This window comes from Schistocerca gregaria, chromosome 5 (genome assembly GCF_023897955.1).
Source record: "Schistocerca gregaria isolate iqSchGreg1 chromosome 5, iqSchGreg1.2, whole genome shotgun sequence".
NCBI classification, from domain to species: domain Eukaryota; kingdom Metazoa; phylum Arthropoda; class Insecta; order Orthoptera; family Acrididae; genus Schistocerca; species Schistocerca gregaria.
Genome location: NC_064924.1, coordinates 381,915,305 through 381,933,416, shown reverse-complemented (window position 1 = coordinate 381,933,416; position 18,112 = coordinate 381,915,305). Strand labels below are relative to the sequence as shown.

At 44.9% G+C, this 18,112-nt stretch overlaps 1 protein-coding gene across 2 annotated transcripts in view; it reads right to left on the bottom strand.

Moving 5' to 3' along the window:
- Positions 1–254: 254 nt before the first annotated feature.
- LOC126272314 (COBW domain-containing protein 1-like) overlaps positions 255–18,112 on the bottom strand; it is a 489,194-nt gene continuing 471,336 nt past the window's right edge. The window contains exons 12-13 of one of the 2 annotated variants that reach the window (XM_049975096.1): positions 3,319–3,445; positions 255–443 (exon numbers count right to left, since the gene is read on the bottom strand). In XM_049975096.1, the coding sequence (XP_049831053.1) occupies positions 349–443; positions 3,319–3,445 (222 nt within the window). In that variant the 3' untranslated portion in view covers positions 255–348. The remainder of the gene's footprint in view (positions 444–3,318; positions 3,446–18,112) is intronic. The other variant, XM_049975097.1, reaches the window with a different exon arrangement.

Here is an 18,112-nt window from a genome sequence, read left to right as displayed (position 1 = left end):
CTGACCAGGGGAAAATTAAAATTAGTGACTTGCACTTGTCACATGTACTTGGAGGTAATAAACAACCTATAAACATACAATTTGTTACAGCTATAATTATTAATCTGTAAATAACATGAATACTGATAAAATATTGTTCAGTTCACCATCTTCAGTCTTCAACAGTAATTTCTGCACTTATACCTGTTACAACCTGTGTGTACATATGTATAACCACTTTTATAATATGTGTGGATATGATATAGATTATAAGCAACCCTTGCCATAAGACCACTTTATTAACAACACTCGGAGTTGATTTGTTAACAAGATAATGTACAAAAGAAGTCTGTGTGTCCAGATAGCAGCTTAGGTACAAACTCCTTCTTGGCTGTTACCATCGATGGCAGCCACCACGGTCTTGTGGAACAATTGCTCAATAGCCGATCTGTCCAGGTTCCGCCCTGCAACAAAATAAGCACTTATGAGTTGAAACTCATCCAGCTATCTTTCTCCGGTGCCTAGAACATGCTGTGAATTAGAAACATGTGAAATCTGACTCTTTAGGCTGTCCTTTTGCCTTTGCAAAGGCTCCAAACAGATTTCGTATTTTGAGTGGTATCAGTAAGATTTCCATCTCCACATAATGCAGAAGCAACTTCGATTAGAGTGGATGAAGCAGAGCAGACAGAACATTACTAAATCAACACAGCTGGGAATTACAGTGGTTTTCAATTTTCGAAGTAGCTACTCCTCAAACCCTACTTGTTCAAAGTAGTTCTTCCCCAAAGACTGAAGGGAAAGAGTGCTATAACATGATGTTGAAAATTAGTGGACTGATAAGATGTGAGGGGATTTTCTGCAGAATGGGCGAGGAGAGGTAAACGTAAAACACACTGACGTGAAGAAGGGACAGGATCATACAACATGTGTCAAAACATCAGTAAATAACTTCCACAGCGAGCTGTAGAGAGTAAAAAGGGTAGGGGAAGACAGAGATTGGAGTACGTCCAATAAATAATTGAGGGCACTGCTGGCAGTGCTACTGTGAGATGAAAAGTGTTGGAACACTCTCAAACTAATCAGAAGGCCGATGGAAAAAGAAATAGTATACTACCAGGTAAACATGGGGCTATAGATTATGTCGACTTGGTTAGGAAACAGACATGATGGCAATGTGTCACTATGTGAGAACATAACTGCAATTTTTATCGTATTAATTCCAATTTTATAGCTTAGCGAGTAGTTGGCTCGCTAACGGACTGGAGTAGAAAGACTTAAAAGGCAACTGGCAAGCCGATGAGGGGAATGCTGTGGTGTATCGGCTGATTCCTGTATGTGGAACACCAACAGATGTAGGAATTCTTCTTGTGCCTGTTGAAATACTACACTTTACCAACAGAATACTGTCTTCTAATCCAACAACGCTCAGTTGATTTGCACATTCAAGTGAGATGCAACTGATGGACACTGTACCATCCTCACACAGTTTACTGAAGAAAGAAGTAAATGCCCTTGAATCTGGTACTCTGCAGTTAGGAAATACTTTACTGTATTCTCTACAGTTCCTACTGGAACATCCGCGCACAAATACCCTATCGGCATACAGTGTCCCTAATTTGCTGGGAAGTGGCGGTGCGGTCCCCTACGGCACTGCGTAGGATCCTAGATCTTGGCGTGCATCCGTGCGTCGCTGCGGTCCGGTCCCAGGTCGACGGGCACGTGCACCTTCCGCCGACCACTGGCGACAACATCGATGTACTGTGGAGACCTCACGCCCCACGTGTTGAGCAATTCGGCGGTACGTCCACCCGGCCTCCCGCATGCCCACTATACGCCCTCGCTCAAAGTCCGTCAACTGCACATACGGTTCACGTCGACGCTGTCGCGGCATGCTACCAGTGTTAAAGACTGCGATGGAGCTCCGTATGCCACGGCAAACTGGCTGACACTGACGGCGGCGGTGCACAAATGCTGCGCAGCTAGCGCCATTCGACGGCCAACACCGCGGTTCCTGGTGTGTCCGCTGTGCCGTGCGTGTGATTATTGCTTGTACAGCCCTCTCGCAGTGTCCGGAGCAAGTATGGTGGGTCTGACACATCGGTGTCAATGTGTTCTTTTTTCCATTTCCAGGAGTGTATTATTGTACAAAGTCAAGATCGACGTTCATCGCTGACTCTGAATTAAAGCTAAGTATTTAATGGTATTCCTATCTACTAACTTCTAATCACCTAAGATGTTCCAGATACATCCCGTCAAGTATAGTTCACTGATCTTCACGTCAGCCTACGTGATCAATGCGTGCAATAATGACCTCTCCTTGTGATCAGACTAAGAGTCAAATTGCGTGACTCAGCCGGGTCGCCCTTTTTCCATGAGGCCCATAGTTCTGCCCCATACATAACAATAACGTTGACCATTGGGTATATATTGTTCAAATATTTAGAAATGTGTACGACTATGCAACGTTATGCCTCTCCACACCATGACACATGGACTACCAAAACGATCATGTTCGACAATGTTTCTGAGTGCATTGCGTTTCCCATTTCTCGTCATCGAATGGTATGTCCAGGACTGAGAACCATAATCGTTTTGGTAGGGCAGGTGTTATGATGTTGGGATGCATGATTCTACGTGGGCGCACTGACTTGCAAATCTTTGAACACAGTACCCTCACCGGTGAACGTTCTTGTGGATTGTACTCCTCCCCTGTGTGTGCCTTTTCAGAGGTGCTTTCGGTCCTTACTTGGTTTTTGTGGACGACACTGTACGACAGCATAAAACAGCGGAGGTGGGGAAGCTCTTGGAACGAGTGGATATTTGGCGAATGGATTGGTCTTCCCGTCCTCGCGACTTAAATCCCATCTAGCACATGCAGAATGTGTTGGGGAGACGTATTGCAGTACGTCCACATGCACCATTAGTCATTTATCGGCTGTCATTAACGCTGGAGGAGGAATGAAACTCTGTACCACAAGACTCGTCACCAACCTTGTGGATAGCATGGGAGCACGCTGAGGAGCATGCACTGCCGTGTGTGGTAATCACACAACCTATTAAGAACCAGGTGGCAATCATGAACGCGTTGACTTAAGTGTATTTATTGTCTCTGCAAAAAACGGTAATTCATAGCGTTCTTCTTTCAGTAGTAGAGTGTAGGAGTTCTGTGAATGTATGATCAGTATATGATGAAGCTATGTGACATATGAGGTGAAAGTTACTATCATCCACAAGTTTTTCACATCAGTGTATGTAGCTGAGCAGAGGCGTGCTGGCGAGGACTGCGCGGGATAGGCAGAGGGCCGTTTCGCCTGGGACTGCTGGACGGGCGCTCACCGATCAGGACGAAGCGGCAGAGGGCGGCCGGCGCGTCCCAGCCGCCGGGCAGCGGCTCCGCGTCGTACGTGTCGTACACCGCCTGCAGCTGCAGCGGCCGCGGCTCCCCGTGCACGCTCATCACGCCCTGCAACACGAGGTGCGAATGCTCACCTCCTAAAACCACCGATCAGTCACTGCGTCCAGCATTCAGAGTGCCACATTCTAGACGAGTGATTCGACAAAAATACAGCTGCTTGCAGTGATAAATATTTAATTCAGGCACTTACTTTAATAGTTTTCTATGTCTACAAGTGTTAATTTAAAAGTTTTAATTACAGCACAGAAGAAAAAAAATGAAGCTTTGACGGCAAAACTTGTCGATGGTAATAGCCTTTCCCTATATATACAGATTTATACGTGAAACATCATCCCAACAATGTCTGACTTGGCGGAGACCTTGGTGTCCTGCATTTGGATGTTCAGGAAATGTTCCACCTCGAAAATCACCTCATCATTCTGGAGATGTCTGCCACGCAATTGTTTCTTCACCCGAGGAAAGAGGAGGCAGAATTCGCTGGATGGCATGTCAGGAGAGTACAAGGAGTGAGGCAAAATTTCAAAGCTCAACGAAGCTGCTTGTGCCTTATGGCCATAATCTGGCCCAAAAAAATACCAGTTTCACCTATGCCTGTGATGGTCAGTTTTCGCCTTTTCCGTCGGTGTGGGTCCAAATGTTTTCACCGCTTGCTCTGCTCGTATGTTTCGGGATCATTGTGATACACCCTCCCCCCCTTTCCGACAACGGTTAATAGGCGGCTAAAGAAGCCATATGGCTGTTGCCTCTGTTCGGGCGACAACCTCTGTTGAAATCTCCTGTACGATGGTGGAAACTGATCCGTAACTGATTTCCACTTTTTCCACTATCGCCTCAACTGCGATACGCCCGTCTTTGAGCACCGTGGTCTCCAGTTCTCTTGTGGCTGTCTTTCCTATGTGTGAGACGCTAAGTCATACCGCCCTCACAATTTCTGATACCAATGGTACGATTATTTTACGAATTTACACGGAGGTGACAAAAGTCACGGGATAGTGTGTACACATATACAAATGGCGGTAGTGTCGCGTACACGTTGTATTCAGGTGATTCATTTGAAAAGATCTCCGATGTGATAATGACCACACAACAGGAATTAAGAAACTTTGAACGCGGAGTAGTAGTTGCAGCTAGATGCATGGGACATTCCATTCCGGAAATTCTAAGGGAATTCAATATTCCAAGACCACAGAGTCAGGAGTGTGCCGAGAGTAACAAATTTCAGGCATTATTTGCCGAGAATTCATCCAGGTTGTATGGCCGTGGCCCATTTTTGGCATTACCTCTCATCACACACAACGCAGTGACCGACGGCCCTCACTTACCACCGAGAACAGCGACTTTTGCGTAGAGTTGTCAGTACTAACAGACAAGCAACACTGTATGAAACAGCCGCAGAAATCAATGTGGGACATAAGACGAATGTATCCGTTTGGTCACTGCGGCGAAATTTGGCGTTAATGGCCTATGGCAGTAAACGGCCGACGCGAGTGCCTTTGGTATCAGCACAGTATCTCCTGCAGCGCCTCTCATGGGCTCATGACCACAACTGGCTCGACCCTAGAGGCTGGTGAACCGTGGCCTGGTCAGATGACTCCCGATTTCAGATAGTAAGAGCTGATTTTAGGAGTACAGCGCTGCACAGACCCCACGAAGCCATGGAACCTAGTTGTCAACAAGGCGCTGTGAGCTGGTGGTGTCTTCAAGGTGGCGGTGTCCTCATAGTGGTATCGGCTGTGTTTACATGTAACGGACTGAGTCCTCTGATCCAACTGAAGCATTCATTGACTGGAAATAATTATGTTCGGCTAGTTGGAGACCATCTTCAGCCATTTACAGGGTGTTTCAAAAATGACCAGTATATTTGACACGGCAATACAAACTAAACGAGCAGCGATAGAAATACACCGTTTGTTGCAATATGCTTGGGACAACAGTACATTTTCAGGCAGACAAACTTTCGAAATTACAGTAGTTACAATTGTCAACAACAGATGGCGCTGCGGTCTGGGAAACACTATAGTACGATATTTTCCACATATCCACCATGTGTAGCAATAATATGGCGTAGTCTCTGAATGAAATTACCCGAAACCTTTGACAACGTGTCTGGAGGAATGGCTTCACATGCAGATGAGATGTACTGCTTCAGCTGTTCAATTGTTTCTGGATTCTGGCGGTACACCTGGTCTTTCAAGTGTCCCCACAGAAAGAAGTCACAGGGGTTCATGTCTGGCGAATAGGGAGGCCAATCCACGCCGCCTCCTGTATGTTTCGGATAGCCCAAAGCAATCACACGATCATCGAAATATTCATTCAGGAAATTAAAGACGTCGGCCGTGCGACGTGGCCGGGCACCATCTTGCATAAACCACGAGGTGTTCGCAGTGTCGTCTAAGGCAGTTTGTACCGCCACAAATTCACGAAGAATGTCCAGATAGCGTGATGCAGTAATCGTTTCGGATCTGAAAAATGGGCGAATGATTCCTTTGGAAGAAATGGCGGCCCAGACCAGTACTTTTTGAGGATGCAGGGACGATGGGACTGCAACATGGGGCTTTTCGGTTCCCCATATGCGCCAGTTCTGTTTATTGACGAAGCCGTCCAGGTAAAAATAAGCTTCGTCAGTAAACCAAATGCTGCCCACATGCATATCGCCGTCATCAGTCCTGTGCACTATATCGTTAGCGACTGTCTCTAATGCAGCAATGGTAGCGGCGCTGAGGGGTTGCTGCGTTTGAATTTTGTATGGATAGAGGTGTAAACTCTGGCGCATGAGACGATACGTGGACGTTGGCGTCATTTGGACCGCAGCTGCAACACGGCGAACGGAAACCCGAGGCCGCTGTTGGATGACCTGCTGCACTAGCTGCGCGTTGCCCTCTGTGGTTGCCGTACACGGTCGCCCTACCTTTCCAGCACGTTCATCTGTCACGTTCCCAGTCCGTTGAAATTTTTCAAACAGATACTTCATTGTATCGCTTTTCGGTCCTTTGGTTACATTAAACCTCCGTTGAAAACTTCGTCTTGTTGCAACAACACTGTGTTCTAGGCGGTGGAATTCCAACACCAGAAAACTCCTCTGTTCTAAGGAATAAACCATGTTGTCCACAGCACACTTGCACGTTGTGAACAGCACACGCTTACAGCAGAAGGACGACGTACAGAACGGCGCACCCACAGACTGCGTTGTCTTCTATATCTTTCACATCACTTGCAGCGCCATCTGTTGTTGAAAATTGTAACTACTGTAATTTCGAAAGTTTGTCCGCCTGAAAATGTACTGTTGTCCCAAGCATATTGCAACAAACGGTGTATTTCTATCGCTGCTCGTTTAGTTGTTATTGCCGTTTCAAATATACCGGTGATTTCTGAAACACCCTGTATATACTTCATGTTTCCAAACAACGACTGAATTTCATAGACAACAATGCGCGATGTCACTGGGCCACAACTGTTCGCGATTAGTTTGAAGAATATTATGGACAAATCGAGCGAATTACTTGGTAACCCAGATCACCCGCCATTACTCCCACAGAACATTTATGGGACAGAATCGAGAGGTCAGTTTGCTGCACAACATCCTGCAGCGGCAACACTTCCGCAATTATGGACGGCTACAGAGGCAGCACGGCTCAATATTTCTGCAGGAGACTTCCGACGAGTCGTATCTCAGTCCATGCCACGTCGAGTTTCCGAACTACGCCGGGCAAAAGGAGGTCCGACACGATATTAGGAGACACGCCGTGATTTTTGTCATCTTAGTGTGTTTTATTTATAAAATTTTTTTCCTCTAAACTGCGCTATATCAACACATAAACCGCTACTTCGAGTACCCAACATTTACTGTTACACGCTCATGTACCATACCTCTATAGATACGATGCTAATGTATTAATTACAGCACAGAAGAAAAAATGAAGTTTTGACCGCAAAACTTGTTGATGGTAATAGCCCTTGAGGAGGGGAACACGGAAAGTCTGCACGCGTAAATTGTACAAACATAATGAAACAATCTTAGTGTCATACTTTCAGAGAAATAAGACCAGAATAGGCACTGGGCAGAGGTATTTAAACTTTCAGTAAGCATATCGACATGTATTTTCGGTGCTGGTGGAAGATAGGCCTGCTTATCGGCTACGTATGGAAGACCTCGGGTAAACATATCACATTCTATTCTTTTCTATCCTATTCGGTGACCCAGCGGTTTCACTGCACTCTAGTAGCTGGAAAATATCCCAAAAATTTCAAGTGCGACGTAAAACGTTAACTGGACAAAGTCAGAAAGCAGCAACTAAGGGTAGGACACATGCCAAAACTGGAGACAGAGTTGTACAATTCCGTCCCGTAACATAGAATTTCTACTGTCACCGGTTTCCTGATTATTTTAAGTGAGGGAGGAGGTCTATATCACAGTCGGCTTTATCTTGTATTGACACCTGCATCTTGTGATGCGTATTTCGTTCTGTAACGAGCGTACATTCAGCTAGGACGTAAAAATTAACAGTCATCAAAGTCATATTTGGGGAAGAAAAAATAAAATCTGGTCCCTGTTCCTATTAATCGACTACATCATGGGATACCGCTTTCAAACTCAGTGTGCCCACTCACCGACGCGTGGCTGGACTCTTCTAATACGGTCAAAAGAATGACTGGCTCTGAAGATATAATTTATATGCTAGTCATTATTTCCCACTCAGTGTTCACCAATGACTGTCTTATTACATGAGGCTATCATCACATTTCACACGATCACTAGCCCATTATCTTCATACATTCTCCTTGAACAGTATATCTGCTGGCTTTTTTTTCCCCGCTGTTATACTTAATGACAACCCACTGCTGAAAAACACAGCAAAATATGAGGCACAAGCACAACCTATGAAACAAAGTGGTTGGATGACACGTCATACAGCAGTGTAACATAACAAACGTTACATGGCGGTGCTAGTTTCAGACAGTGCTCCGTGGAGCAAATATGTATCTATACATTCTTTTAGCCAGATTAAACTTCCGCATATCAACATAACACTTTTGCCGTGATTAAAATCCGATGTTTATCAGACCACACGCTTTTCGGTTTTTATATTGAAGGCATCTTGAGTTGATATTACTTCATTTCTACATATCCTGGCCATTAGGTCTTTATATGTTCAGGTCACATCGAAAGGCACATTTTTATTTTACAATCTGTTATTTGTCGCCTGAAGACAATACAGCCATCTCTCAGTATTATGGAGTTTTATAGGGTAAGGGTACATGTACCTAAAAAATTGTTAATTAGTTTTAAAATTGTTGTATTATTTCGATGAAGGAGAGTTGTAATAACTTGCGTAAAATCAGGTTACTGGTCTGTATACAGTTTACATTCGAAAAAATGTGATTGATAGGGCCTACTGTTATTGCAGCACTTACGCATCACCTACGAATATTCAAATGGCTCTGAGCACTATTGGACTTAACATCTGAGGTCATCAGTCCCCTAGAACTTAGAACTACTTAAACCTAACTAACCTAAGGACATCACACACATCCAGGCCCGAGGCAGGATTCGAATCTGCGGTTCCGGAGTGAGGTGCCTCGAACCGCTCGGTCACAGCAGCCGGCGATTGTAGAGTTGATCCTGAGTGTATAAACGTGATAATTTTGAAGTCAGATTTAAATCTCGTACTGTGGGAATAGTTATGTAATGAAAAGGCGATCATGCAGTAATGAATCGGCAATGGTGAAATCGTACAGGTTCGCTTTCGAAGATAGAGTGCAATCAGAACCAATAGGAACGTGATATACGACTTTAAATTTCAACCAAATTAACTGTGTCGTACAAAACTGTTTAGATACTACAACCTCGTCATTTATTAATAGAGTATTTTGGAAGGAACAGAATCATAGAACAGTGTGGGAGAACAGAAAGGGCATGCATAGTACGTTGACGGTCAGAACTTTAATTATTGGCGTATGTACCCTGGGAGTAAGTGCGCCCTCTGTATCGGGCTCTTTATTAATGTCCGATGTCTCATTTGTCTAATCAGCCAGACTACAGCAAGTATTAATCACCTACACCCACCGATAAAAGCAGGCTTCTCGTAATCACTACAGTTATTTTCGGATATGAAGGTTACATTGTAATGACAGATGGTTAAATCTTCAGAGTCATTAGGCCGCGTCATGTTTCTCTTCTAACGTTTCGACTCCTGTGCTGGGATATTCTTCGGCATTTTACTTGTGTCCCTAGACGGTTGGAGACTGACGAAAGACAAAGTCGTGTTCACTCGTAAAAACCCATCTCCGCGCTCTTTCACGAAGAAGTAAACTTACTGGTTAAAGACCTACAGGCTACTATTGTTGGGCCGTCGTTATTGAAAGCAGATACTGAAAGAGAGGGAGGAATCCAAAATATGATCGTTCTTGTGCCACCTCGGTTGTCTCTTGGTAGCTGTTTCAAGTTCCTCGATCGCCGCAGCTGGATGGTTACTTCCGTAATAGCGGGAAGCCATCACGACGGAAGCCTGTAACCCTCGTCTCTGTTGGAATTGTACTTATTCTTAGATATTTAAGGTGCTTTACAGACTTTCCTTCTACATCGTGTAACAATAACTTATGGCCACATTCAGGAAAGATTCATCACACATAGGAGAATGTTATATTGGCATGGGTTCCGAATCGTTTTATATCCATGTCAGAGGTCATTTGCTGATTTTCTTCATAATCACACTCATTATGGAAACTACACAGAAACAGAACGTACAGTATTATATGAAACGTTTTCTTGCATGAAGTGTTAAAAATGCGCTCTTGGTTACGTTTGGTCACAATGTACAATAAGCTGTAATTCTTAAGTTCACAGACAGTCTTTGTTGCTGCAGATGAACGAAGGTAATGTTGACATATGACTCACTTCATTGCTTGTGTTGACAGATGACTGACTTCACTGCTCAACTAGCATCAAGCACGTAGCATCAGGCGTTTAGTCTTCATCTCGGGCTTAGTTTCCGGTGCAGTGCAATGGAAATGTACTCGAACGCGGAGTTGGCAGATGCCCATTTGCTGTGCCGATTAGCAGATGGTGGCGGCCGTGGGGCTCAGAGTTAGTATCGGGAGCGATTTCCGGAACGACAGTGCCATCAAAGGAGGACGTCTGAAGCAACTGATCGTCGGCTTAGGAAGCATGGAACGTTTAAACCTTTTACTCGAGACTGGGGAAACCTAGAAGGACGAGGACACATCGACTGGAGTATGAATTTCCTCGTGCAGGCGACAACACTGGTGTTCGCGGAACACAATTAGCTGCAATAAGTAATGTTGACAACATGGCTGTCTGGAGACTGCCATATAAGAACTTGTCGTATCCGTATCACACACAACGTGTGCAGGTACTATCAGAAACTGATTTTCTTGCAAGGGCACACTTCTGCGAATGGTTCAGTCAACGATGTGTCAACCCTCACTTTTGTACAAATGTGCTTTTCATGGAGGAGACTTCGTTTCAAAGCAGATGATTAATATATTGAAGAGCTGTAGAAACTGAGCCCTAACACGGAAATAAATCTTTTCCGGACCCATGTCCATATAATATGTTTTCTTCGTCTACGTGTGAGAAATGTTTCCTGAAAGTTTGACCAAATCTTTTTGTTAGGCCCTGCATAAATATTACTTTCTGAAACTTAGTTTTAGCTAGTCATTATCGGTGAACCTGCTACTTAACCATGTGAGCTAGCAAAGCATGCAATTTTCTGCAAGTGCTAACTACACAAATTAAACGTAACTGGAAAAAAGACAGACCCATAGATAAAAAAAAATAAAATGAAAATTGGTGAAATAACTACAATGAGACAAGGCGAGAAATTCCTGACGAAGACATTCGGAAGCTGTTTGCTTCCATGCCAGTTACATTGCTCCTGTTGCTGCAGCTGATGGAAATGAACGATAAGACAGCATTTTGTTCAGGAGACCCCGTCTGGGGCTGTTAGGCCGCCTGGTGGAAATCTTTCTATTTGAAGCCACTTTGGAGAATTGCGTGTCGATGAAAATGAGATGAAATGATTAGGGAACACAAACACTTGCCTCAAGCGAAGAAAATATCTGACCTGGCCGGGAATCGAACCAGGGGCCCCGCGATGTACAGGCTGCAAAGCCACGAGCTTCGGACAATGATGATAGACAACACCCGTGACAGAAAGGGAAGTGTAATCATATGGGGATGGGAGCTTCATGGTGTAACATACTCTATTTCCGTCAGTGTAGGTCTCCTATGTGGTCTGATGAAGCACGTCTCGTTTTCTGCACTTCTCCACCACGTTTAAAGCCGTACATCTGGAAGTGTAGTCTCAGCTCCAGTGTGTATTGAGCCCGCATTAACTTAACACTCAAACGCGTTCTGATCTGCGCAACTCTCCAACTCTTCAAACAGGAAATTCTATCCACAATATGAAACTTCTGTTTTTTTTTCTCTCTTCTTCTGCATCATCTTCTTCTTCTGTATGCTAGACACAAAACGTCACACTGACGATCTTACATGGTTGTCATACAAATCACTGTACGTCATGTCCACTCAAACTTTTAAGAAGCGTTACAAACATTTTACAGTTCAACAAAGTTTCTCATTTTTTCAGAGCTATGTACGAGGTGTGAACAAACAGTAACGGGATTTTTTGTTTTCTTAAACAACCTTTATCTAGTCATCAGCATCAACTTTGTCCGCTACAAAGTAATCCCCTTCAGATATAATATACCAGTACTAGCCCTTTTTCCAATCTTGGAAGCATTTCTCGTTCTCATTTTTCGTTATGGTGTTCAGCTCCTTCAGCGATTCTGTTTTTATCTCACAATGGTGGAAAATGACGTCCTTTCATGGTTCTGCTGAGCATCAGGAACACAAAGAAGCCGCAGGGGGCCACGTCCGGCGAATACTGTGGCTGACGTAACAACTTTCTTTTTCTTTTTTCAAAAAGTCACGAACAAGCACTGATGTGTGTGCGGGAGCATTATGGTGATACTATTTCCAAGAGTGATTTTGCCACAATTCTCGTCATTTTCTTCGGACTGCTTCACGCAAGCGGTACGTAAGTTCCAGGTAGTATTCCTTATCGACCGTGCGGCCATAAGACAGGAACTTGTGACGCTACATTCCATGGTAATCGAAGAAAACGGTGAGAATAACCTTCATACATGATCGAACCTGTCGAATTCTTTTCAGGCTTCGCTCTTCAGGCAGTACCCATTGGCACGACTGACCCATGGTTTCGACGTCATACCCACATACCATGTTTCTGAAATCACACGCATTATTCCATTTTCAGTTGCAACAGTTTTCGATGGACATGAATGTAGAGTACGGAGACTTCATATATTACTGGACATTACATTGGTTAAGTCAAGGGGAAAGGATAGAACGATTTTTCGATTAAATCTCGCTGTTGTTGAATTAATAAAGGAAAAAGATGCGATGGAACGAAGACTGGAACATCCGGAATGGATTGCAAATTCCGTATATTAAGTGGTCTTTACTGCACTCAGTCCACAGTAAGACACTGCAAGGTAAATTGTTTCTGTTTTGATGAGGATGCATTTAAAAGCAAAATCGCGTCGTAGAAGGGGCACAGTCTGACAAAAACAATCCAGTTCCCTAAGCTCATTGGCATTAAAGGAAGCACGAGGTTTGAAGAATTCACTGTGAGCTTGCAAGAATTACTATAGTTTTATAAATGTTTTGAGGAGACTGTCAATTGGTTGGTTGGTTGGTTGATTCGGGGGAGGGGACCAAACAACGAGGCCACCAGTCCCATCGAATTAGGGAATGATGAGGGAGGAAGTCGGCCGTGCCCTTTCAAAGGAAGTGATTTAGGAAAATCGCGGAAAACCTAAATCAAGATGGCCGGAAGCGGGTTCGAACGGTCAACCTCGCGAATGCGAGTCCAGTGTGTTAACCACTGCGCCACCTCGCTCGGTTTCTCAGATAATTTTCCAAGTATCCGTAAGGAGGTTGCAAAATTGCTACAATATTTCTATCGATATTTGTGTGAAAGATCCTTTTTCGATTATGAAACTAAGTCAGTCACGATTACGTGGCAACTTGAGTGCGAAACTCTGTTAAATTGTCTACATCTCTCCGTAAGCCGATAGTTCGTACCAGATAAAAATTATATTACGTCTTCAGTGCGGCAAAAGTAATTAATACTGAAAAGTTGTTTTGATCTATGTTACTGAAAAATGCGAAATGTATGACGAAGTAGTATACAGTACGAGTGTGCTGTCATTTAAATGCGGCGCTATCGTCGTTGTTGGCCCCACTTCCCCCCTCCATGCGTTCAAACGGCGCGATGTAGCGGTGAGGGAAACGTGTAGCGAGGTGAGCGCATCGGCACTCGGGTCCGGCATGGCACACGAGCCGAAATCTCGGCACCCCTGCGCTATGGCGTCAGGACGGTCGTCGTCTTCAAAGTCTTCTCGACCCTCTCCGAAACGTTTATAACACTACTAAACACCTGTATTATCCACAGTAAATTCGGCCAACACCCACAGTCAACATTTCGAATGCAGTGCCCCCCTTTATTCCACTGTCAAGCAAAATTTAATGGAAATTCTCTGACCCATCTTTTTCGACAGTAAAAATTCGCTGAGCACTCATAAACTTGTATAACCTCTTTGAGTGTCAATAACAAACCAAATATTCAAAACAGCTGAAAGTGCAAACATACATCAGGAACATGTGTGCCAACAAGACGAAAAATATTTTGAAAATCTGATGTATAAAGCATGCGAAATTAAAAAAAATTCCCCTTACTTTTTGATCGTACCTCGTATCTGAATTATGACCATTTGCCAAACTCACAAAGTGATGCACTGTGGATTCGAGGCAGCACTTTGCAATACTTCGTAAGAATACCAACAGAAGCACTGCGATCGGGCCAACGTCAGCCTCGAGTACAGACGAATCCTTGCTGAGAGCGCCTGCCGACGAGACGGAGCCGCAGCTGATGGAGCAGCCAGTGCACAGAGATGTGCAGCGCGACACAATGGAGGCGTGCGCGCCGACCAGCGTGTTATTGCAGACGGTAAGCCCGCCGCCCGGCGAGCAGCCGCCTAATCTTCACTGTTCGGTTCCCCGGGCGTCCTGTGTTGGGCTCAATTAGTGATAAGATGAAAGAGGAGGTAACCCTCGAGTGGGAGCGGTGCCGCGTGTTTAAACAAGGAGGGCCCGGCAGGCGCGTAATATAAAAAGCTGCTAAATTAGTTTTCCCCTTTGACACTTGGGCCGTGGCCGTCTTTGGCGCGTGTGTGGAATGTTTTAATACCGCGGCGGCGCGCCCTGCTCGCGCGAACAAATATTAATAGAGCGCCGGCCAGCTTTCATGTCGGCGGTCGGCACCGATGGGACACGCCCCCGTTCCCACCGCAACCGGCGCAAGGCGTGGGCGTGCGTGTGAGCGTGGGCGCGCCACCACACACAACCATCCTCCCACCACCTAGTCGCTAGGTCGCTAGGCCGTTATTATTCTAGGCACCGCGGTTCGCTGGTGTTACATGCCATTATCCAATTCCGAGGGAGTCACGAGACGAGAACGTAAGAAGTGTAGCCTCTCAGAGCGGTAGGAAAGTATACGCCTTCCCATCGCATCCTAGACTTGCTCCATGAGAGATAATGGGGGAACCGCCCAGACCAATGAAGGATTCTTGCGCTTCTCAAGGCGTTTATGCTATGGTTGTAGTGCGGACTCTTACGTCGTCCGGCTGCAATACGCCATTTGGTACCAGAGTCATGACGGGTATGGTAACCGGATTTGCCATTCTTTGTTTAAAATAACAGTCTTGAGAGCAATGATATTTATTTATGACGACCAGTTTCGGCTTTAAGTTAAAGTCATCTTCAGATGCGAGACCTCCTAGGGTAGGAATATCAGTGTTGGCAGAGAGGCTAAAACGTATAGCGTTACAAAAAATACAGAAATGACGTAGCATTTACCTCTATGGCATAGCAGCCAATGCCATGAAAACTTCCACTTAGAGGTTATTGAGGATATCGACTATCTGCCGTTACCATGGACAAAATCGGCATTACTAGTGCAGTTTTCAGTTTTTCTGTTCTCTAACAGCTATTTTTTGTCACGATGGCACGCTGACAATAGCATCACGCCGGCCGCGGTGATCTAGCGGTTCTAGGCGCTCAGTCCGGAACCGCGCGACTGCTACGGTCGCAGGTTCGAATCCTGCCTCGGGCATGGATGTGTGTGATGTCCTTAGGTTAGTTAGGTTTAAGTAGTTCTAAGTTCTAGGGGACTGATGACCACAGATGTTAAGTCCCATAGTGCTCAGAGCCATCTGAACCATTTGAATAGCATCACGGTAACAGTTTTACAGCAATTTGTAATATGTTTGTTTTCGTTTTAGTGCTTACTTTGACATTATATTTTTTGCATACTATTATGGCAATTTTTCAGTCACACGCAAGTGTTTGTTCTGTATATTCAACATTTTATAAATGAGTTTCTGAAACTAGCGTATCTGAAGCGCGTCCCAATATGAAAAAATGAAATCATAGACAAAGTGCTTTATATGGATTAGTGGACTGAAGTTGGCGATACTGCATAAAAATTTCGATTTCATCTGCAAAAAGTTTACGGTTACGGACACCTGGAATGTAAATCAGATTATTTTTGTTATTAATTCGTCTTGAAAGCGCAAAATAATTCTTGGCTACTGGCATCGATTGACTAAATGAAAAAAACCACGAAATATGCTAGGATCGCTTAAAGAAAACAAATACTTGACCTGAACGGTCTACAAAGTTGCTTCAGCAAACAGGGAAACTGTCTTCCGTATTCAGTACAACGTTTGTGTTGACAATTCACATTGCACAATGTTCCTTCAAGCATGTATGCATGTGTGAAGGAAAAGACGCTGCTTGACGATCCACATCTGCCCCTTTAGATACTACGAAATTAAATTTGTGTCCGATTTCCCGCTTGTCGCGAGCAGACCACGTTGTATCATGTGAATAAAATAAAAGAATACACATTACAAGCCACGACGGATTAAAACTACGATCACAACGAATGTCCCTCCCTATTGCGGAAATCACATAATGTGTGTGTGTGTGTGTGTGTGTGTGTGTGTGTGTGTGTGTGTGTGTGTGCGTGTGTGTGAGCGCGAGCATTAGGAAAAGTGGGCAATGTGATATGTGGAGATTTGGGTTTGTCTGGGAGGCGTGCTCGTATAGCGGAAGCGGTTAAGGCGATCGCCTGTTGACGAGTAGTTTGATGGCAGTTTATGATCTTACTTTGGGGATAGACCTGCCAAAACGTTGGACAAAGTGCATTACCTAAAAGGATAATTTGTCGAAAAAGAATTGCACACTTTTACTTAACAGAAACAGTCCTTCACCGTCCTATCGAGAAATGTTCTCGAACTCTCGTAAGTAATGAGAGACAATCGACGACTCAAGTCATTCAGGTGGCCTTACGTTAACAGCCTGAACCGTCCGTTGAACGAATGAGGCCGTGTTGATTCCGTGAGTAGGAAAGCTGACATCCTCGATGCCAGTGAGGTGCACATGTGGATTTTCCACTGTCGGTTGCCGCAGCTGCGATGCAGCGAAGCAAAAACCGGGCGGGTGGGCGGCCGGCCGCGCATGCGCAGTGGGGCCCTCTGCGGCCGACCGCGCACGCCGCCCGCGGAATGCCGATTTTTCACCCGCGAAACGGTTTTTCTCTGATTGATACACAACCAGAGAATCAGAAAAAATATGTTCACTACGTGGAAATTCTCTCTTCGCGAAATAAAAACCGCTCGACATCGCCACTCGGTCGGATAATGCGGGAATCATTTTGGTTTTTGAGCCCGAACAGGTCCGTTTTAAATGTTACGGCTGACTGTTTTATTCCAGTGAACTGGAGCGAGCTCGGCCGATAGTCGCTGCAGCAGAGCTGCGCTGTTGTTAAACTACACGCTTTGTGACGCCAACAGGGACATTAACGGCTGTTTTAAAATGAATTTCCTTTCAGTATTTACCTGACTGGCACGTCGCAGTCGGATCAGACCTGAGAAGTGCCCTGGCTGAGTCCGAGGAGGGAGGAGGATTGGGTTTAACGTTCCGTCGACATCGAGATCATTACAGAAGGAGCACCGGCTCGGATCGTGTCAAGGATGGGGAAGAAAATATGCCGTGCCCATTTAAAGGAACCGTCCCGGCATTTGCCTGAAGCTATTTTTTAGAAATTATGGAAAAACCTAAATCTGGATTGGTGGACGTGGGTTTGCACCGTTGTCCTCCCGAATGCGAGTCCAGTGTGCTAACCAGCTCTGTCCGTCTGAGTCCTTTTGTTAGTTCCGCTCTCCTTCCCTCTGGTATCTCCTTAGCCCTAGGACGAGTAATTTCCGCCTTCCAATACATTCCCACAATAGTTGTAGTCGAAGACTTTCAACCATTTGGACTATATACTCTGAACGTTTGAAGTATTCCTTTACAGCTCCGTGCACATAGAAATGGTTAGAGGTTGGATGAAATGGTCACAGCGCTGGAAAAACAAACCTGAATGACTGTACGGAACGTTGACAGTTCCTCCTGCCGTACGGCCCAGCGCACACGGTGTATTAAAAGTTTCAGTTAGGCTGTGTGATTTTGCAGTACTATGTGACTTCTATTGCCTTGTATCGGCCAGTCGGATCAGTCCTAAAACCTAATCCCTGTAAGGTGTCCATGTATACGTAAATACGTGTAAC